Here is a 23,353-nt window from a genome sequence, read left to right as displayed (position 1 = left end):
CTGGAAGAAGTAGGTCACAGGGGGTCTTTGGTGATGTTTGGTTCATTATTCTCTCCGCTGGCTATGATGCTATAACCTTCTCTGTCCTATGCGCCTACCACCACGATGCTCTGTTCCAGTTAATGCAGAACCAATAGCTGTGGACCAAGTGTAATGGTCTGTCCTGTACCTTTATGAGAAAAGCCCTGCCCACTCTCCCACCATCTGCTGAGGCAAGCAGATCTTCCTTCCGCTTGCAGCCTGAGCTCCTTCCTTTCTGTCTCTTCTGAAGAGGCAGCTGCTACAGTGGCTCCTCTCCTCTCCCCCCACTCTGTTTCTCTTTCTCTCTCTCTGCCTCTTTGCTCTTCTCCCTTCTCCACTTACCTCCTTTCCTTTTCCCTTCCATAACCCACTGAATAAATACCCATTTTCTCTGCATGGTGCGTCTCTGTCTCTTACTCTCACCTGCCACACAGCTCCTTGCTTGGGACCACAGGCCACTCAGGGGACTGCAGCTCCTTGTGGCCGGGGTGCCCACTGCAGCCACTTGGGGAATGGTGCCATTTTATTTTTACCATAACACCAAGCTTTTGGAACCATGGGCCCAAACACGTCTTTCTTATTTTAAGTTGCTTATGTCATATTTGGCTATAGCAACTAGAAAAAGAACTAATTCGGATACTGAATACTCAAAACCAAACAGGGCAAAGTTCTAACCTTCATGGCACTCAGTTTTTCTGAGAAAAAAAAAAGGATTGGAACAGTAATACTGTGTAACAGAGCTGCCAGCAGGTCTGGCTACTACAGCTTTCTTTTTTTTTTTAAGATTTATTTATTATGTATACAACATTCCTTCCATGTATGCTTGCATGCCAGAGGAGGGCAACAGATCTCATTACAGATGGCTGTGAGCCACCATGTGGTTGCTGGGAATTGAACTCAGGACCTCTGGAAGAACAGTCAGTGCTCTTAACCTTTGAGCCATCTCTCCAGCCCCATACTACAGCTTTCTTAAGCAGAAAGGAATTCTTAAGAGGTTATTATAAGTCCTCAGAAGCTTTTACAGGAAGAAAACCATGTTTTAAATCACAGTCATATTGGGGCTGAAATTCCTGGAATCAGCTCAGTCCCTGTTTGTCAGTTCATGTCGCAAGGGAGGAACATGAATCTATCTCCAAGGGAGTCACACACCTTGACAGCAGGCTGGAGCAGACCCCTGGACATGTTGTCTCTCTGAGAGAGCTAAGAAGCAGGGACACCAGGACAGAGTCATGACTAGACCACACGCAGAGAGGACTCATGGTCATAGAGAAACCAGAGCTAGGCAACAGCTAACGTTGTAAGAATGAATTCTATTCGGGGCTTGCACGAAGGGAAAAGAGACCTCACACAGATTCTATTTTTTTCTAGGCACAGTAGAAGTAAAGGGGACTTAGAATCAAGGAGCAGGGTTAAGGGTCAGAGGAGACATAGGGATAGAGAGAAACTCTGACAAAAGTCACCAAACAGGATTCTTGCTAAACAAAGGTCAGAGTGTTCAGATGTCATGTCACTAGGGAGAGTGTCATGCTGGGTGAGATGGTTGTTGCTGTAGCTGGAATTGGAGAAGGGCGTGGATGGGCCTCGGAGAAGGTACAGGAGGCTGACTGAAGTTTGGTCAAACATAGAATCCTTGTCATGACTCCATGTTCCTCCTTTGCGTTAAGCAGCCCCTAAAGTGTCTTTAAATGGGGTGTGTTTTTAAAGAGTCCCATGGTTGCAGTTGTGTCTCTGGAATAGGATTGATCAGTCTGGACCAAAGGTTGTTCCAACAAAAGTGATCAGGAGGGCTGGGGAGGCTGCTGGTCAGGTCCCTTTTCTTCTCCAGCACCACCAGGGTCATGCGCCCAGTTATACTCAACGCAACCACCTGACAGAGATAGCACATGAGCCCTCCATGTCCCCAAAGCTCTTGTACCGAGAGCATGGAGGGAAGAAAGAGAACTCCTGTTGCTACACTGTCCCTGTGTCCTCTTCTATGAGACATGGCCACATGTTCTGTTTCGTGTGATTATGTGAAAGATTAGTCTGTGAGGTGTGAACTTGGACATGGTATTTCCTGGGAGGTCTCCACACTAAATCTGTTTTTGGGTTGGACTCTGAACAGATTGTGTACCCTGATGTGCCACGCCGCTCATATTTCAACAGCACCCAGTGAGTGCCTGGTAAGTATGAGACTGTAGAGTTGAGAAATTCTAATTCCTCCTAAACCACTTGGGTTGACAGTGACTCAGCACTGGATGGAAGATGGGCATAGGACTTTACCTAGTAACAAGAAGGAAGAAAGTGTCGTCATTCGGGACAGTATCCAGGTGACATAGCCTGCCACAGCCGATAGCAGCGGCCATGTTTCAACAATGCAGAGTAGCTGAAGTCCTCCTACCCTCCTAGTGGAATGGCATTGGAGATAGGGCCCTTTTTTTTTTTTTGTAGTTTTAGGCTCATAGTGGGATTGGTAACATAGATGAGAAAGGCAAAGAACATTCTTTTCTGTGGGTGAACACAAAGGACATAGAGAGAAGGCAGCCCTGGGAAGACAACCCACTAGGAACTAAATAAACCACATCTTGCCCTTGGGTTTTCAAGCCCCTCGAGCAGTGAGGAAAAGATGTATGTTCTTTACAGTGCTCACAGCTGAACATACAGCTGATGTCATGGGGGCTCCAGTGCACTAGGAAATGTTGTATATAGCGTCTGGAGTAGTGTGAATATAATTAGCCCCTCCCATAAACTCATAGGGAGTGGCACTCAGGAGGTGTGGCCTTGTTAGAGAAAGTATGGTCTTGTTGGAGGAGACTGAATGACACAGGCCTTTAATCCAGACCTTGCGGCTGAAGGGCACACTTTTAATCTGGGCCACACCTTCTGTAGGAAGTGTGTCACTATCGGGGTGAGGTGGGCTTTGAAGTCATTTTCTCAAGCTTCACTCAGTGTGACAGTCAACTGACTTTCTGTAGCCTGCAAGATGTAGGACACTCGGCTATTTCTCCGGCATCATGCCTGCCTGCATGACACCACGCTCCCCTCCAAGATTGACTGAGCCTCTGAACTGGAAACAAGCCCCCTCAATTAGAATTTTCTTTATAAGATTTACCATGGTCATGCTTCTGCACAGCAAATAGTAAACCCTAACTAAGACAGCTTCCACCCTTCCTACCCTTCTTTGGGTCCCGTAGCAACCCTACAACCTGGCATCCTTGCAAGGCTTCTGGAGCTTACTCCACCCCTGTGACATAGCCTTTCATATGAGTAGACTGTGCTGCACACTGTGACATATTTTGAGAATCACTAAGGGTGAATTAAAACACAACCACTCAACTGTTTGACCATTTTCCCATTGACAGATGAGGCCTGTGTCCCATTTCCTTGAAAATGGGGTGTCATGTGATGTCTTTAATCATAGCTTATGGGGAAAGTGCAGCCATATGAGTCACAGAGGATAATATGGTTCTTCCTGTCCACTGGTAGCTATGGCAACTTAAGCTACCAAAGAAGAACTCTCCCACCATGAGGCTGCCTTGCGAGGAAAGCTGTATGTAAGAGCTTGGGGGGCACAGTGGAGTGCAGTCTTCCATAACTCGCCAGACACCCGACACAGGTGCAGATGTTTCTAGTCTTTGCTCTAGTTGCCCCTGCCTTTAGCTTTTCTCCATGACATCTCCAGACATTTTGGAGTAGAGATAAGATGTTGTCACTGTTTCATGGTTGAGTTCCTGACCTACGTAATCTGTGAGCACCAGAACATTATGGTTTCCACCCCGCTCCATGGTTGTTTGTCATACAGGATGCTACTTGCATTGACAGGTAGGAAAAATAAACACACACAAAAGTGACTAGGTCAGAGTCATGGAGCCAGCATGGCAGAGGCAGATCCAAGTCCCCATGCTGCATCCATATTTTTTCTAGCCTTACCTCTCACCTGGAAGTACCTTTACCTCAGGGGCCACTCTTTGGAGTTTGCAAACTAGAACATGTTCAGAGACCATAGCTAAAAACTGGATCCAGGAGGAAAAGTTAGAAGGCCTACAGAAATTTAGCTTGGGCATACCTCTTAATGGACTATGTAGCCTGCATCTGGTAAACCATTGTTGGGGAAAGAATAAACATTTTGTACCTTGTTGGAGCATGGTGAGCAGTGAGCACGATGGGGCAGACTTTGGCTTAGGTGGGAAGGGATCTACAGGCACTAACAGGAAAAAGACAGGACCACCCAAGAAACCAGTAAGTTCCCATCTTTGGATGCTGCCAAGTATACCCTATATATACCAAATTCAGCAAGGATGACCCTGGATGTGTGAATGCCATAGAATACAAAAAACCTTCAGGTTGGAATAGGACTAGCTAACTTTAATACCCTGTCTAGCTCTGAGATATTGGAGTTTTGGTCACAAACTAGGAAGGGAAAGCAAACTATCACCCTTTAGAAGTTCTGTCCCCAGAGCAATGTTGGACACATGTCACTCCAAGCATCCCCTTAGGGAAACGTCCACAGGTTCTCCCCTAAAACTCTGCTTCTCACTCTGATCCTTGCTAAGCATCCATCGATGGGCTGGGCCAATGGGTCAAGGAAGAAAGTGCTCACTGTGTGAGCACAAAGACTTGAGTTAGGATCCCCAACACACACATAAAGGCTGGGCATGGTTTCCATGTCTGTAACCTCATCGTTGGGAGTGGGGACAGGCAGACCCCAGGAGCCCACCTATCAGTAAGCTTAGTGGACATAGTGAGCTCCAGGTTCACTGTCTCAGAAATGAGGTGGAGAGCCAGGCAGGGTGGCCCACACCTTTAATCCCAGCAGGCAAATCTCTGAGTTTGAGGCCAGCCTGGTCTGCAGAGCTAGTTCTAGGACAGCCAGACTACACAAGAAAATCCCGTCTCAAGAAATGAAACAACAAGAAATGAAGGTGGAGAAGAAATTGAAGAAGACAACTTGATGCTGACCTCTGGTCTCCCCAAGGACGCAAGCACACTCTCACCCCAGGGCACGCACAGAAACCTGCTACAAAGCCACAGACTTTTTGAAAGTACAAATATTTATGATTCTGAAAGCTCAACGAATATTAGGAAGAGTTTTCTCAGCTTCTTCAGGCTTAGGGACCACAGGAGGAGGACAAGGTTTATGCTCCAGGGTTGGGGGCCTTCCTGCTCTGCAAGCTTTGCCACGGAGGGAACGAGTGGCTGATTTGGTCAACACCTGGACAAGCCTAAGTCTCCCAGTCCACAGTGGACTTGGGTCAGGACTGGTTTATTGTCTACTCTAATTATTGTTATTAGGATGGTGTAAGAATTTTCATCCACCTGCAACCTAACAATTCTGGTAATAAGTGTTACAGACACCCCAAATGCCAGAGACACGGGTCTTTCTCAGTTGCCCTGGCTGTGTTACTTTCCGGCACTCCCACTGGCTGCCTGATGAAGAAGCTCAGCCACTGAGACACCTGATGGAAATCCATGTTTGTTGGCTTCTCAAAGACCCTGATTCAGCAAATGGATCAGAGCCCAGGCACCTGTGTAACCTGCACCCAGGGGCTTTTGTAGGAGGAAGGAATGACCCGCAGGCTCCTGCTGGTTCCTTCCTTCTGACATTTCTGTTTGGTCAGATGTAAGGCTAGGGTGGGCTTTGCAATACCTAGAGACGACCCAGGGGAGAGGTGGAAGGACGAACCCAGGCTGGGCTCACCTTGTGGGTCAGGAGCATTGGGTGAAAGCACTGGAAAATGGGGGACAGAGACTACAGGCTGGGTGAGGTGTTCCCCCCACCCCACCCAGGGTCAGGGCTGAAGCAGCTGGGCCTACGGCTCACTCTTCTTGCCCTTGCTCTTTTGATGTCTTCAGGGGTCACTGCCCACAAGGTTCAGCAGGGCATTCTTGTAGTCGCCACTGGTGTCATTCTGGAGGAAGAGGCACATGTGAGTTAGAAGGGTGTTTGTGATGTTGGCCTTGGTCTTCTGTTACCATGACTAAGAGTTGGGCTCCTTGGGCGCGGCCAGTCCCTTCAAGGGTTTCTATGCCACAGTTCTATGTAACACCATCCCTCTTTCTTCCTCATTTCACCCTGTTCCGCTGATTCTCCTTTTAATTCTCTGTCTGGATAAATGGGGGTGCTTGTGGAAAATGAGTCACAGAGACAGAGCCGCTCTAAAGCTCTCAGACAAGGAAGGCCTGTGGGCGGTTTCCTCATACAGTCAACTGCCCCGGGTTCTTCCTCATGTTTCTCTCGGGTTCCAGAGACACAGAGTTATTCGCTTATTCAGCATGATCCATGTGCATTCAACTCCTGCCATGGCGGAAAGCAAGGAGCCCAGAGTCACATCTGAGCTCATAGCATGGGGTAGAGAAAGCTTGGGTTTAGGTTCTGTAGGCCTGGACCATGGTTCTGTTAGAATACACAGACTCTCCTTTCACATCTGTGGTACCTGCACTTTCATCCATAAAACACCATTTGGGATGAGGTGCACCTTGTGGGTGACCTAGCAGCAGCACAGGCTAGCCTGTTCTTAGTCTCCTGTCACCTGACACATTGGTTGTGAAGTCTAAACCACAGCAAATAACAATTGCAACTCCCCTGTCTGCCTGCCCGCCTCCCTGATGCCATCCTGTCTGAAACCTCAGGTGCCCTCAGTATCCATGGAAGAATAGTTCCAGGACTCCACAGATATCAAAGTGATACGCTCAAATCCCTAGTAGGGAATGCCACTGGCCTTGGGTATAAATTACATACATCTTTCTATACTTTAAACAATCTCTAGATTATTTATAATATCAAACACAATGGGAATACTATGTAAATAGTCATGCCATATCGTTCAGGAAATAATGACAAGAAAAAAAGTATGTATGTGTTTAGTACAGACGCGTCTTTTCCTGAATGATTTTGGTCCTAGGTTGTCTGAACCAACAAATACCAGTTATATTGTAAACTACGAGTTGTTTCTCAAATGTAGTCAGCAATATGTCCTGCTAAGAGAATTAGCGCTTGACTGAGTAGCTAAGGAAGACTCCGGGATATACTTGCCATGATTTGACTTCTGGTCTCAATTTGCACCAGTTTCCAGACGGCTGTTGGCCTCAGTCATAACACGGTAACAGCCCTCTGCACTTAACACCCTGGGACCTTCACTAATTGGAATGTAGGTGGATAATCACTGGAGCCTGAGTTCCCTGCTAGGACCCCTTAGATCTGGATCGAGAGGGAATCCCCATTTCTACGAAACTTCTTAGTCTCATTGCCCCTTCAGAAACCGTTCCTTCTCAAGGCTTCAGCATATCCTGCAGCTCAGACACACAGCCACTCTCTGGGATAAGAGCAGCCTCTGAGCTCCACACACTCCCCATAGTTACACTTCCTCCTTCCTGGTCCCTACATGTGCCACATGGTAAGCATACAAGAGTGAGATGCCTGCTAGAAGGGATGGCCACCTATGACATCTGTGTCCCAGGAATGTTTGTGTCACAGGCTGGCGGAGAAGGGAGGGACCTGTGTCTTACCATGATCATGCTGCTCAGAGTCTTGCCATACATCTTCTGGAACTGACCCTTGATAAGGTTTAGATCAATCTCACTCCTTGAGACGATGTTCCTTATCAGTGTCCCATCACGTGTCCCTGCTCCCTGGAGAAGACAGTGCCAATCAGCCATCACGTCTCACCTTTCCTATCTACCTCTGTAATGATGGACAGACCTGTGGGTGGGTGGGGGGGCTCTGCACCAGTAGGGAGAACACCAAGAGGGGGGCTTTGCTAATATAGTTTTTTTCCCAAATTCTTTTCCTTGGTAGTGTTAGGGACAGAACCTGAGGACTTGTGCATGATGGGCAAGTGCTCTGGGCTCCTTTACAGCCCACAACAATGGACCTCTCTTTCTCAGTCTCCTCTCTCAGGGGCTGCGCCTTTCCTTAGTAGAAGCCCAATACTTCAGGTTGCCGTATGATTTGCTTTGCCACATCAGGTTCTATACTCCAAACCCTCATTGCTCCAGGAAGGTTTTCTGTTTGAGCGGCATCACTGCCAATGTTACTCAACTGGCCATTCCACAGCAGGACCTTCTGGCTCTCTCTCATCCCTGACTAGTCCCGGGTCATGACCAAGGAAACAGCACACTTTCTCCTTCGTGGGACAGTGTGTCCGGAGGGCTGGTTTGGCTCTCACTTTAGGTGCTGCCAGAGTTATGCTGGCAACTGATGTTAGTGCCCAGAGGTTGGGCACTGATGTTAGTCACTGATGACTGCTTTAAATGTCTCTCTTCCAGTTTAGTTCCGGATCACAGCAACTCTACTTGTAAAGAGCAATATGTCCACTTCTGTAGCCAGGGCAGCCTTGTAAACAACGGGAACTCTGAAGCTAGCACATGGTCTCGGGGAGGAAAACTGACACGCTAGATGTGGGAATGTCCCCACAGTCTGTCTGTGTCAAGGGTGTTACGGCCTGCAACAACAAATGTGTTCTCAGAAAGGAGGGATAGTGCGATGAAAAGCCCAACCCAATGGGTTCAAGACTGACGCATGACTCTCCCCCTTAGCAGTCATGTGACCTTGATCCAGCCTTAGCTTCACAACATTTCAGTTGGCAGTTGTGACATGGACCTCACAGAGGTGTCAACGTTCAGTGAGCCTTCAACAAACATCTGTCAATGCACCTGCTCAAATGTCCCTTCTGGAGCTGTGGCTTCCCTTCCCTAGTTTGCCCTTTGAGAATGCAAACCTTTCTGACACATGAGAGATTAGAAAAAAAGGGACCCCAGAGTTCAGGCAGCAGTGGCTCTGAGCCCCCTGGCTGTGCATCCGGCATCCTGTCGGGGTGACTTATTGTGAAGGAGGCGGCAGCCAGGACGGTTACCTTCATGGCGTAGTGGAGTCTCTCAGCAAAGTAGCTGTGGAGGTTCCGAGTGCATTTCACTGGCAAACAGAAAAACTGTGTTAACAACAAGAGGAGGGTGTGGGCCGTGTTGCACACACTTGCGTTTGTTTACGTGTTCCTGTGGGTGTTAAGGGCTACTGTTGTGTAAAGGCTAACATGTTTCTCTGTGTGCCACCTAGCTTTAATATGGAGGGTTTGTGTCGGGCAGAGAGAAGGAGGCAAGGAGCAGAGCCTCAGGCAGTGGGCAGAGCTCCAAGAGCCCAGAGCAGCCAGGTCAAAGGTGAGATGTGAATGCAGTGGGCACCTGTGGGGCTCGTCTGCGTCATCACCTAGGGTCTTCAGGAGGACACCTCGAAGCTGTCACATTCAGGAAGCCCCTCCATTAAGAATTTGACTGACAACATGGTTCCACACAGGTTGCCACAGAATGGGGGCTACACGTCTCCGAGTCCCTTGTGAGTGGAAACCCCGCGTTTTGTATTTTCATGTAACAAAAGAAGCTTGGCTTTAAGGACTAAGGCACCATGATTCCTTGGCTTGGAACATGGACCTCAATTTTTCTTTTCCATAGAAATATCTTTCATGGACCGTGGCATCTTCTATTGGGAGACGGTGTTTTAACCCAAGGCTGGGAGAGTGTGGGTTGCATGGGGAATAGGAATGTGTGTAAACTCTGTCCTGATTCTGTATGACTTTGTTGCTCAACCTTCTGATGCATCTGTGACCTGAGGTTGATTAACTAAGGCTTTAAGAAAAAACGAGCAGGAACTGCCTGTCACAGTGTGGTCCGGCACACCTTTGCTGTTGAGGAGGCATTGTTATGTAGGGTCCATGGGTAGAATTCTAGGTGACGTCAGAGGGTGTGACTAGCTCTTGCAACACAGGATAAACCAAATACACTTTGCCACAGTCATCAACACTGTCCTGGAAAGAGTGCCTAGCCTGGGAATCCCCATCTTGGGTCCCTTATGTGAGGTGGTACAGGGGTGGTTCTCTGCCTGGCTCAGGACTATTCTCTACTGTGACTCATTCCATATGACTTCAGCTTTAGGCCCAAGATGTGCTATGAGCAGGTTACGGTAAGCTGACTCAGTCCTCTGGCAGGCAAAGGTTTCCGGGTTTCTCGTGGCTGGGCCTCAAATCACACACACCCTCATTTCTTCAGTTAGCGACTAAGGTAATGACTTGAAACTTCAGTTAGACCCAGAAAGGTGGCTTTGAGCAGGGTACAGGAACAGAAGTAGGATGCTCATTAAGCAGTATCTGTGGGCAGGCCTGGGCCCTGGTCCTGGAGTTACTGTGGTAACACTTATGTGTATTCTCTCTCTCTCTCTCTCTCTCTCTCTCTCTCTCTCTCTCTCATGCAACATGGGGCACTGTATAGATAACACAGGGAAGAGTTCTCACCAGGCCACACTGAGACTCTTGGGTGCTATGAACCCAGGGACCTGACCTAAAGGGTATAGGTTAAGAGCATTGGGTGTGAGGTATGACCTTTGACTATAGAGATCCCAACCTTTGCTTTCACCTTCATGGGCTGTGGATGCATATGTGCCAAGAGCCACGCCCCTTCTTACCCACAGTGAGCATGGCCTCCTCCAGGGAACCATGGGTCTCGCTCTTGATGCTATCCTCAATGCTCTTATTGGCAATTTTTTCATATTCCTCGAACACTATGGAGAGAAGAATTTACTCAAGAAACACATAGATTACACGCTGCACATCCGTGTGCCATCTTTGCCTCCCTCTTGGCACAGGGGAAAGAGTTCAGGTCTCCATGCCTCTCTTCCCAAATCTAAGCCACGTATGACTATACATCAGATCTTCCCACAAAGGGAGAGGATGTGTGGCTAGGGCACCACATACTGCCAGGGCCCACAGACGTGAGTCCTGTTCCACCTTGACTAGGGCAGAGAGTTTGAGCTTATTTTACGCTTTCAAAGTTGTTAACGACAGGTGTAGCTACAAACGAGATATCCTGATCTAGGGAGTGGTTATTTGGTGTTTCAGATTAAGACAGCCCACGGAGGTGGATCTGCTCCATCTTGACCAAAGGTCAGAGAACTCAAGCCTATTCCTGTCCCTTCATTTCAAAACAGAAGGTTTGACCCAGGGAGTGGCTGCCTACAGGATACTTGCTCTAGGGTATAGTCACTGCATATCCTGCCCAAAAAATCTAATGCTTAACTCAGGAAATAGTGACTTGATATCTCAAGTACTGAATAAAGCAATTGTTCTGGTTGTCCTTTGTGTCACGTTAAAGTGGTCTTTGATCTTCTCCCCCCCCCCCTTTTGGATTGGGGTATATAAAATAAAACATATGGAAAATAAACGTGGGAAGGTTCAGGATTCAGTTTTAGTATTTTCTGAGTTGCCCTCCTGGTGCTATCCCTTATCTCTGTGTGTCTTTCATGTCTTTGTTCCTCCAACCTAATTTTTCTAATCCACATGCCCTTACCCCGAAATGTGAGAACCCATCGAGGATGGACCCTGACCATGCACCCCGTGTTTCCCCCCTCTGCCCCGTACCTCGCATCAGGTGAGTGGCACTGCGTGTACACAGAATGGTGATGAATTTCATCTCATCAGTTCCGTGAATCTTCTCACCCGCTGCATACAGATCCTAGGGTTGGGAAACAAGGAGGTGAGAGAGGACTCCGGGGCCCCAGATCTGAAGTCAGCCACCATTTCACTTGGACAGTCCAGTATGATGGCTCACTGTCCTGGGCTCCTGTTCCACCAACAACATTGGCTCAAGGGTCTTCTCTATCTGGGGCCAGAAGCTACTTTAGGAAATGCTCCTTCCCTGTTGCTCTGGGAACACTGAACAACAAGAGACAGATAAACAGAGATCTGTGTATGAATGAGCTCTGGGCTCTGAGAGAGGCTGTCTCTGCCAGGAGAGCCTTAGTACTTTCCTTCCCCAGGTTCTCCAGCTTTTTCTTCTTCTGGAGCTTTCCAGAGACCTTTCTTTCCTCCTTTGTCACCACAAGGTGGAGGCTGTAAGGTGGGGTCTATACTAAAGAAGGCTCCCCTTGGCAAAGGAGATCACGAAACTCAGAGTTCAGCTGCTAAGACCAGGGCACAGTATCACCTGTGCATCTTGGAGGGCCAGTCCTGGGTCCACAAAGCCGCTCACGTCGTCTCTGCTGCCCTAGGATCAGAGGAAATGGCTCTGTAAGGCAGGTCAGCAATCAGAACCCATGGCCGAGGGGACTGTGGGGCTCAGAGGGCAGGTAGGTAAGGGCTGCTGCTTCTAGAGACCATGAGACCTGCAGGCCAGCTGTCCTCACCAAGTCTCATTTTTGGCGTTTGTCTAATATGAGCAGATTGCAATGGTGGATTCAGGGAGCTAAGCTAGGCAGAGCCTGGCACGGAGCCACACAAAGGTTGAGGGAAGAGGGCTCTGCAGTTAGGACCCCTTTATCATGCTGAGGCATAGGTACTGTCCTCAGACCACTCAGGTTCCCCATATCCCAGATGCCACTCAAAGGCATTGCTCAAGAGTTGCTGCTAGGGCCTAAGCCAGCCACAGATTCCTGGAGCCTGGTTGTGATACCTGAAGGAGGCACACTAGAATCCGCTCCAGATAGCCACTTGTGTCTGCTTGGATGTCTTCTTCCAGGTTAGTCCCGTAGTCTGCAGGAGAAGAGAACCAGAAGGCATGGACAGTGAGTGACCCAGGGCCTGCAACGTACTTCCTCCTTTATACCTACTTCCTGCCTCTTCTTCCCATGGGCCTGGGAGGACAAGTTCTTGGCATAGAAGGTGTACGTATAACAGATGTCCTAGAGATGGAGACCGGTCTAGGTAATCATCCAAACCCAAAGTGACATAAATGAGCAACCAAGATAAAGGGAGACACAGACCAGGCCAGAGAACCAGACCAAGACCTGCAAGATGGAGGCCATTCTGTTGCCAAGTTCAGTGAACCCAGATCCTTCAGGCTACCCTGGCTGGTTGTAAACATGGAGGGCTGGCTGGCCTTTGCTAGTTTGGCAAACTATGTACTATATGGGAGAGCTGGCCAGTGGGGCTCCCCTAACACAGTGTGGCCCTAGCAGATGGCCCTCTCCACTGTTCTGGCTTAGCCCATGGGCATCCGGTAAGCATTCTCCCATCCACTGCTGCCTCTGTTCCCAAGTACTGTCTGTCACAGCATTAAGGGACATGAGTTTAGTTGGCACACATCTCTCTCCCCATGCTCAACCACAGTTGGGCACAGGATATAGGTACTGGGACAGGTATGAAAAGACCTCGAAAGGGTCCTTTCCAATTTGGCATAGCTCCCTTGGGAGCTTCCCAACTCTCATTCCCTCTCAGGCTGCTAACACTTCAGCCATTCCCAGGTTTCCACCCCACCATCTTGGCCACCCCCTTACCTTCCTCATAGGCCTTCATTATCTCTTTCAGCTGGTTCTTGGTCCGAGAAGCCAGAATCTCAATGATGACCCCTTCTTTAGTTCCTAAGCCCTGGGGAGATAAGCCTCTATGTTCTGGAGTGTTCTGCCCCTGGTCTCCTGCTATGCCTGCACTGTCTTCTCAGAAGCCATGGCCACCTCTCTGCCCTCCTCTGCTGGGGCCTCTGTTAGAGGGGTGGTATTGAATCCCCACCTTTGTTTCTTGTGACAGCTATTGGGGCAAATTATCTCGGCTCTCCTTCTTTAGCTGGGTGGTCTCACACAGGTGGCTCTACCTGACCATCTTTATGTACACTCATCTGTCAATGAGGAGAATGAGCCAACCCTACCCTGAAGATGGGATTAGAGAACACAGCTGAAATGCCTGGCATAGATCACAAAGGTATCCTTCCAGTGGGAAGGATTGTGGTTTCTGGGTCTCCAACGCCACCTCATCTATGAGAGTAATAGGAATGGTGAGGAGAGAAAGATGGCCAAAGGTCGGTGCTTGGACCGTAGAGATGGGTTTCTGAGTCCCTTGCATTCCTTCTGGTCCCTATTCTAAGAAGTACGGATTGGGTCTTCACTATGACTGGCCAGCCGCACTGTGGGGTGACTGTTTGAGCAGGCTGCAAGCTCATTAATTAAGTTGGGGACCAGGCGGCCATTCTAACGTATGGCAAAGTGGAGTACCTTCATGGCGTCATGCAGTTCCTTGGCCTCGTATCTGTATGGCGGGTACATGAGGGCCACGATGAGTCTCTCAAATTTGCCACTCAGCTCTGACTTTAAGGTCTCAGTGAGGTCCTAGGGCAAGCAAAAGGGAAGGTGAGATGATGTGTCCTCCAAGCCCACTGGAGTCAGAGAGCAGGTGGGACCTGGCCTGGAGACTCTTCCTCTCCACATGACAGAGTTGTCATGCTGGTGTGATCTCCTGGGCCAGGTCCTGAGCTTCTCTAAGCAACAGCATCTGTGCCTGTTGAATAGGGACAACAGAACTTGTTCTTCATACCATTGATTAGTGCCTGTAAAATATAGACAACGGAATTTGTGCTTCATACCATTGCTTATGGGGTGACGGGCATGTGTGACAGCTCTGGGAACAATCAAATTCGGGCACATTCTAAACTCCAGAAAATAGAATTGCCATCGCACGACCTGGGTGTGGCAACACCATGCTTAACAAAATTAAATGATTCAATGAGGGAAGGAAAAAAACAGTGAGAGAAAGAGGGAGGAAGGGAGAGAAGATTCCAAGATTCCATCTCACGCCTGTCTCTTTCTAAGGGCACATGTGTCTACAAGAAGCCACAAGGCACCACACCCCTGATCCTTTCCACTGTCACTTACAGGCTCTGGAAGTAACTTTGAAAGTTACTCTGCCTCTCTGATGTTGAACACAGAGGACAAGCTTGAAACAGTAAGGAGAAGGAGTTGCAAATATGTAGTTTCCCCTGGGGAGGCTTGCACCTCATCACTGGTGTTTTTGTGTTAAATCTGTGAGCAGAGGGAGGTTCTCCAGGACCCATGTCTAGACACAGACCTGTGGTATTCAATGTGTACCTTCAAATTCCTGGCTCTGTGCTAAGAGCTGCTAGATCCCCGGTGGCAGGAGAGATGAGGGACACGCGAGTGATCATGGGAAGCATGTCTGTGCTGTGGAGGGGAGGAGGGCCAGGCATATACTGCCAGGGAACATGGAAGACATTCAGGTAGTGGGGGACAAAGCTGAAGAGAGCTGAGGCTGGATCCTGAGGGACAACTGAGGACTGCAGCGAGAGAGAATGGGGAAGAAGTGGGGCTCCACCATGCAAGACCAATGCCAGACTGTGACTGGAGTTATAAATGAGTCTACCAGACACAACAGAATGGCCAGAGAAATGACTACAGATGGATGGAAGGATCATTTTACTGCATTGTCTCCTATGAATATGTGCCCATCTCTGGAGGAGATGCCTGGTCTTCAGTATGCACCCTGCTTACCTTGCCAAATTGAGCCTTGAAGGACTTGGCAATCTGCTGCCTCTGCACATTGCTTCTCTTGGTGAGCACGTCTATGATGGCCTGCTCATTGGTTCCTGCAGGGGTGTACAGTATGAGAATCCCCTCTACCTCTGGGGGCATCAGAGACGACTGGGGAGGGGAGAGGGAAAATGCTTGCTGGCTGGGCAACTGGGCTATACTATCTGAATGCCACAAATGCTCAATTTCCATGGTGTAAACAAGACAGCCAGCTATCTCATTTCTTTGTTCTCCACCTCTAAGTTACACAGTGTTGGGGTGTGGCTCGGGCTTGACATTATAGTATAGAACCCAAGGACTATGGGCTTGGACTTTTGAAGTGTGGCCAAGTGAGATATTCTTAATCTCTTTCCTTTTGGTGGTCACATTAGAGGAAGGTCCAGACCACTGTGTCTGAGAGCCTGTCCTGTAGATCATGGACAAGTAGGCTCATCTCCTGAAGCCTCCACTTGCTCAGGTGGGGAGCAGAGCCAACAATAAAGATCTTATAGGTAGCAATATGTAGGAGAATTCAGTATAGACACCTCTGGGAATGAGTGTTCTCTTTAGTGCACCAGCTCACTAGGTGGAACCAGCCAATGGGTGACTCCCATCTGGAGGGAGACCAAGTCCTATCTTAAGCCAGTCCTTTCCCACTCAGTCATGCGAGGGTGGTACCAGAAGCAGTTGACCATCTGGTCAGTCAACATGGGGCAGAAGCAGGTGGCCATCTGGTCAGCCAACATGGGGCAGGAGACAAGCTGCAGAATCCACATGGCTGGTACCCCTGGTGCAGCATCTAAACTTCCATCCCCATGCCTAAAGCAGGCCCTATGTCAATCCATCTTCTGAGTCCACAGTGACACAGTGGGCCCAGAGTTCTTGCAGCCATTTTCCTAGTGAGAAATCTCAGACTGACAGTCTCCTCTGTCATTGTCCCTTGGGAACGAACAGTCACCCACCTCAGCTGGTGTGATTCCCTAGGAAATGTAGTCACTCAGAATTAAATGGGTACAGCTTTGATGCCTGACTCTCCCTGGTATCTCCTTCCTGGGGATGTGAGCATGTGGGGCCTCAGTTACCAGACCGTGGTTGGTACTCACCAATCCCCTTCATGGCTTTGTAGAGGGTCTCTGCATCAGGGTCTGGGTTGAAGTGAGAACTGCCCTTCACAGTGACACCCTCCTGTTCAATCTGCAAGACAGCCAGGGATGTACATCATGAGAAGTAAAGGAATGGCATGGGGGCCTGGTCGTGTACCCCGTTAGGCTAAGGATCTCCCCTGGGCATTGAGACCAATGGAGCGACTGACCTCTCCGGCCCCTTAGCTAACAGGTGGGTGTGGCTGAGACCAGAGCGTGTAAAAAGAAACCACCTTGGGGCTGCAGAGGTGACTCAGGGGTTAAGAGCATTGGCTGTTCTTCCAGAGAACCCTGATTCAATTCCCAGCACCCACATGGCAGCCCTGAAACTGTCTATAAGTCCAGTTTCAGGGTTTCTGATATCCTCATACAGACATGTACAAAGCAAAGCACCAATGAACACAAAATAAAAATAAGTTATCTATCTATGTATCTATCTATGTATCTATCTATGTATCTATCTATGTATCTATCTATGTATCTATGTATGTATCTATCTATCTATCTATCTATCTATCTATCTATCTATCTATCTACACACACACACACACCTATAAATCCAAAACAAAGCAAAAAGCACCTGTTGACTGAGAGAAAGTAGCAGACTGGTCACGCATACTTCTTTCGAGTCCCGTATACATGAGGATGGGAGGAAATGAATTCATAAGGAATGACTTCTAAAAGGCTGCCTAGGGAATGGGGAGCTGGACACAGGTCTCGCTTTGCAGAGAAGGGTCTAAGCCTGTCTTGGATGGTGTGGAGATTTCAGAAGGCCAGGAACCAAGCTGAGCATCTCTCCCAGGCTCAGCTCCTTTTCAAGGCCACAGCATCATATGGGGCAGAGCGTTGTGTTCAGAAAGAACTGCAGGATGTTCTTAGCTTGTGGCATAGACTTGAAAACCAAAGTATGCAGAGCCTTGTCTTTCAAACCTCCAATCCAGGGCGTGTACTAGGGCCACTTCTCTGTGTGTTCTGCATAACTAATCAGAGGCTTATTATGGATGACTCTTCTAAAGTGTGTGTTTGAGGGGAAGGAGCAGAAAGAATGGAAGGAATTGAATGAGGGAGACTCACGTCCTTCAGATGGAGAGAAGTTTAGTCAAATGCGTTCTGGTCATTCGCTGTTTGGCTCATTGTCCCCACCCACCCATCTGTGTTTCTACTCACGCATCCTCCCAGCTGTTCACTAATTCTCTACCCCAGCTAGACAACCCTTACGCCATCTGCCCTCCCTTCTTCTTCCTCTGCACTTCCTTCCTCTTTCTTTCCACTCCCCTCTCCTTTTCTTCCTCTTCCCATTTTCTTTCCCTTTTTTGTTTCCTTTCAAGCATCCTCCACCTATCTTCCCTTTATTCCCTGCATTGATTCATTTACCCAACCTTCCACCCAAGCTTCACGTTAGATCCTGAAAATGCAGAACAGGTCCCCACGGATGATATATACTTAAGAGTTCTTCTTTTGAGTAAGAAGCAAGACATCTTTCTGTGTCCTTTGCTTGATTTTTCACAGGCCCAGAAATAGATCTTTATGTCCCATCTACTGGATCATGTTTTATAACAGGAACTGTTAGAAGTAATTCCTGGGGTGAGCCAGGCCCTGGGTGGTCTTTCAGATGCTGCCCCCACTGTCTACAAATGCAAAGTTCTTGCTGTGAGGTCACGTGCTGCTACTAGAAGCCAGGTGAGTGTCCCCTCTGCAGAGTGCACTGGATAGGATGCTCAGCCCCTCTCCCCCCGGAGTCATATTAGGTGTTAATGCTCCAGGAGGCTGGGCTTGGTCGCATAGCTAGTAAATGGCACTGCTGGCATTTCACCCACAGCCTGACTCAGAATCTGAGCTCTGTCTGCCTCCCCCACTCTACAGATGATTCACTCTTCCCCAGACACTGGTTTTCTTGGAGTGTTTCACTGGAGAGAGCCTCACCCAAAGGCACGCCAGTCTTCTGGGAGTGTGGGGGTGGGGAGCCTCTAAGTTCTCACTTCTTAGTTTTGCTCCCTGCTCTCAGAGACCTATTGATTGAGGGGTGTCTCCATACCGGTAATTCAGGGACCAGCATTTGTCAGCAGCTTCAGGGCTGGCTGGGGTATCACCACATTGAGAAGTTTTGTTTTTTTGATAGAGGGCAGTGTTCTGGGGACCAAAGATCAGGTGGCTCCTGCCTGGAGTGGAGATCTGGAGGCATCTATCCCAGCCCCTGTAGGTCGGTCTCAGGCTCCCGATGGGGCTACTCTGAGGCCGGTGGGTTCAGACAGATAAGTTACCAGACAAAAGGTAATTCAGGCAGTCCTGGATGCTGTGTCTGGAACACATTCTGTCATGGGCATGTGGGAGCTACCAGACTTTTGCCTGATCTATCACGGGCTGCCTCTTCAAGGGGAACCCAAGGGGAACCTGTTCTGAAGACGGGCTCCTCTGGCCACTCTTCCACTCCCTTCAGTCCTGCTCTGGTCCAGATTCGTGTTCAGAGGACATTTGGTTCTCACTGGCTGCCCGGCCAGACACAGAGGCCTTGTTGTTCTCAGTCGGCTCTCCCAAGGGTCAACATCCCTGGATGACTGAGTCTGAGTCTGGACTCAGGCTGCACAGACCTAAACACTTACTAGTGTGGCTACTTCAGCGCCTGTCTAGTGCACCTGAGGCTCAGTTTCCTCCCTTGTGTTTGAAGCCGTCGGTACCAGCCTTACAGACTTGCTGTGAGGCTCTAAGGGCCCTGAATGAGAGGTGCCTGGAGGAGGGTCCCCATGCAGAAGGTTCTGAGAGTGCCAGCTTTATCATCATTCTGAACAGGTCCCCAGGAGGTTGACCCCTAGACCTGCCCTAAGCATCAGGCCACCAGGGCCAGCACCCACTGTTAGGAACTGCTCATTGCTGAGATCCAATGTGTTTGCCCAGAGCATTCTCTAGCTTAAAGTATACCAGCAGCTCCCTATTGTTCAAAAGTTGAGTTCCAGCACCTTAGCATGTTATTCAAGGCCCTTGATGCTCCATCCTGGCTACTTCTCCAGATCTAGATCCGACCTACCCAGGACATTCAAACCACACAGGGCAATTTTTCTCCAGAGCTTCACATACCGCTACCTCTGCAAGGTGCACAACCCCCCCCCCCCCGGAGTCTCTCCATGAACAAATGCACACCCTGCACATATCCACAGAAGCCCTTTCTTAAGTGGCCTTTGTCCTCAGAAGCCTCCCTCTAGACTCTCTTATCCGTCAGCTCCCTCTTGCATTTCAAGATTTTAAAAAAACATTTTGTTTCATTTTATTTAAACTGTCTTACTTTTCACATCCCTGTAGTAACTTTTCTAAGCATGGGCATTTTTTTGTCCAGCTTCCTCACCAGTGCTCATCACCCAACACAGAACAAGGACCCACCTCCCCATCTTATTCCTACTCACCCAGGCTTTCCACCAGGCCATCCTGTTCGCCTCACTGCCACTTTTCCCAGGGAGATGAAGATTCACTAGTTGGGCTCTACTCAGTGACTGGACACAGCTACTCCCCGGCTAGTAGGTGTGGTTGTGTACACAGGCCCAGGCCCCACCCAGCACTCCCTCCTTGCCACCTCAGGCTTGGTTTGGCTCTGGGCCCCTCCTGTGGCTCCCAGGCCCCACCCAGGCACTGCCCAGGCCTGCCCTGAGGATCACATCATTTGCTGCAAATGTTTGGGCTGTGGCCTCCACACAGCTTGGAAACTCTGAGGTAGCCTTTGAAAGGCAACTTGGTAAACAAACAAACAAAAAAAGCTGCTACTTCTTCTAGGTTGGGCAGATCTCAGTCACAGAAGAACAGAAGCCCACACGCAGCCCTTTGGTTTGTTGCCATCTCAACATAATTAACTGCAATGAACTCAGCAAAGGGCAAAAAGACAGTCACCCCCCCATTCACTGGGGTGCACTGTGTCTAAATCCCTCTCCAACCCCCCAGTAGTGCTGTCCCCTCAAAACATTGTCACAGTCCTAGGAAGCAGGTACAAGTTCCAAGTGCTAGAGGGGGAACATCTCAAGCGCCTGGATAATTTGATCAAATGACAGGTCCTTTGAGAGCGGAGTCACCATCTGTCAGCTCTCCTAGACTAGGAGGCTGCTGCCTCCCACTGGGGGCCTAGGATATGCTAGTTGCCAAGGAGAAGGGCTATTCCCAACAAAATACTCATCTGGGGGATTTGTCTACTCTTCTTAGAATGTTCCTCATCACAGCTGTCCCTACCCCACCCCTTAACTTAGCTAACTCCTACCTACCTGTCTGCGTGAAGTCACTGCCTCTGGGAGCACCACCTAGTTCCAGGGAGGCTCCTATAGAGATCTCAGCTGTCACAAAAACAGTTCCGTAGTGATTCTTCAAATCTAAGAAAATCTTGCGGAGTGGCCTTTTAAGAATGACCCATGAAGCGATCAAGGTCCCCACCCCGACTCCAGTGCTCTTTACTCTACACACAGAGTCTTCAGTCTGCTCCTTCTTGCAGCATGGGCTGTGGTGGGTAAGGGTAGACCCGGGCTGGCAAACAAAGGGGAGGGGGGCAGCTATGCCCTGAGAAGGCAGCTACCAGGAAAACCGGAGAGCCACTGAGCAACTGTGCTGTGAAATGCCTCCAACGGAAGAAGGCCCCAGCTGCCTCTGCACCACAGGGTGATGGAGGATCCATTCCAGGCCTTGGAAGCTTAGACTCCCCTGAATTTTTAGGGTTGGTGTATATTGGAGTACTCATGCTTGTGTGCATTGAGATGCTTCTATCCAGGTACATTCATGTGAGTTTGTTGAACCAGAGGGTCTGGCCAAAGTCTGACAGGACAGGTGACTGAGATGGGTAGAGTGTCCTTGGATTAAATGCCAGCCTCTTTAGGGACATCTGGGCTCAACCATCCCATCCATGCATCACCTATTAAACTTCACGTCACCGTGTGCCTCTGGAGTGATACAGCACCCCCTTATCTACCCAACGTGGACCCACATTCTTCCCTCACTTAGTATCAGAGTCATACAGTACCTAAGAGATTAAGGGCACTAGAAAGGGTCCTCACAGAGGAATTCACTGTTCCCTCTATCTCCTCCCTCTGGGAGGACCACACAGGAAAACAATGGCAGGAACTTGCCGGGGATCTGGGGGTGCTCAGCACCCAGACCTAATCCCACTGAGTGCTGCGGGCTCCCAGCTCCTACTCTGTGTGCCATCCATGTCTCAAAGTTCAGAGTGCAGTTTTTGGTTGCATTCTAGACACTGAACTGACTACATGGTACCGGCTTGTACACCTCTAGCCCCGGAAGGAGCATAAGTAGCCTGAACATTAGGGGTGAAAGCATAGAGCCGTGGTTCTCAGTCTTCCTAATGCTGTGACCCTTTAGTACAGTTCTTCATACTGTTGGGACCCTTCACCATAAAATTATTTGTGTTGCTACATCATAACTATAACTTTGCTGCTGTTGTGAATCATAATGTAAATATTTCTGGAGATAGAGGTTTGCCAAAGGGATCTCGAGAACCGCTGACTTAGAGGAAAGCATAGGATTTAGCTTGAGCGCAGGGCAGGAAGTCTGTTTAGCCTGGGGCCTGAAGTGCTGGGAAAGGCAGTTCAGAAAAAAAAAAAAGATTTTCCACTGGGTCATCAGTGTCATCGGGGCTAGCTATTTGGAAGGGGTCAAAGGAGGCCTGAGCATAGAGCTTGTGTACGGATGGAGCATGCGTACAGGGGGTCAGAGCATGTGTGGGCGTAGAGATGCGGCTTGTGCCTCAGAGCTCATTGTCACCACAGAAACGTCCAGCAGAGGAGGGAGAGGCATGCACGAGCTTGTAGTTTGGAAGGGCGTGGCCTGATGCCATCAAAAATGAGCCGTGGCCGAGGAAACAGCAGGTGGGGTTTGGGACCGGCTGAGGCTCACAGACAGAGCAAGGATATCCCAGACCCTGAGAACACAGAGTTAAGGTACAGTAAGGGTTCCACCCAGCTGTACTCTCGGGTCCCACCCGACTGGTGGGAAGTGCACGATACAATGTGTTCTTCTGTGAGGGCCTGGCTCAAGGTGCTTAGATGGCCTGCCAAAATCAGTATGACTGTGATTTAAATGAGATAAGGAAGATCAGGCCAAAGAGGGTTAAATAGCAGAGGTTTTAATAGTCATGTGGTCTAAGCGAAGCTGCCCAGCCCTGGTGTTGGTTAGAGATGAGTGATCCAGCCTATCAGATCTGAGGAAACACCTACGTGGTGGTCCTAGAACATAGACCCATATAGAAAGAAGCCCAGCAATGGCATTTGCTGCGTGAACAAGGCAGATTTCCACCTCTGCTCAGTTTGTCTTTTAGCATCCGCCCATCCCAGGTATTCTGGGATCTGAACCGCCTGCGTTCCCTCATCATAGCAGGCCCCTTTATGGAGTTTTCCACTGTTTGCTCAGCAAAGCAGCACACCCAGCTTGTGGGTTTGTGTGTTCTGCTCGGGCATCTCCCTGTCACCTTTGACCACTGAGAGTGGAGAGCTGCCACACCCCCAAGTCTCTCATCTGCTCCTCAGAGGCTGCAGTTCCTCCAGTTTCCAGGGCTGCACCATGGCAATCAAACCTTTTTCGGCTCCATCTAGCCGTGTTAAGTTTCTAAGTGAATTTGCTTTCAAAACGTTGCTTTTTATTCTTTGCAAAACCTGCCCTTTTCCAGGCTTTTCTGTTCGCTCTTTTCATGGCTTCTCATCTCATCACTTTTTAAAACATTTTAAAATCTGTTCATTGGAACTGGCAATTCTATAATCCGCATGCATAGCTATAGGCAGGAAAAGCTCTGAACATGAAACTAACATATGGCTGGCACTAGATTTTAACCTCTTGGTTTCTTGTATTTTGTTTCTTGACTCTCCTTGTTTGGATGCAGAGGACTCCCCTGCTCCTTGACCCGCTTCTGCAGGAAGATTTTCCCAGGAAGCCCTAGTACGCTGGGTGTGCAAGGTGTCTCCAG

The 23,353-nt window shown here is 49.1% G+C and overlaps 1 protein-coding gene across 1 annotated transcript; it reads right to left on the bottom strand.

The window, feature by feature from the left end:
- Positions 1-5,033: 5,033 nt before the first annotated feature.
- Positions 5,034-19,906, bottom strand: LOC121455083 (annexin A8). The gene is made up of 12 exons (XM_041662625.1): positions 19,812-19,906; positions 16,378-16,468; positions 15,257-15,351; positions 13,967-14,080; positions 13,256-13,346; positions 12,433-12,512; positions 11,968-12,027; positions 11,403-11,496; positions 10,451-10,546; positions 8,853-8,911; positions 7,507-7,629; positions 5,034-5,909 (listed from the first exon to the last, which is right to left on the bottom strand). The coding sequence occupies exons 1-12, from the start codon at positions 19,830-19,832 to the stop codon at positions 5,850-5,852; spliced, it is 984 nt and encodes a 327-aa protein (XP_041518559.1). The 5' UTR covers positions 19,833-19,906; the 3' UTR covers positions 5,034-5,849.
- Between the last annotated feature and the right edge of the window lie 3,447 nt (positions 19,907-23,353).

Source organism: Microtus oregoni, unplaced genomic scaffold (assembly GCF_018167655.1).
Source record: "Microtus oregoni isolate MIOR12 unplaced genomic scaffold, Mior012 000013F_ref0000133, whole genome shotgun sequence".
NCBI classification, from domain to species: domain Eukaryota; kingdom Metazoa; phylum Chordata; class Mammalia; order Rodentia; family Cricetidae; genus Microtus; species Microtus oregoni.
The sequence above is the reverse complement of the archived record's forward strand: the minus strand, read 5'-3'. Positions and strand labels throughout refer to the sequence as shown.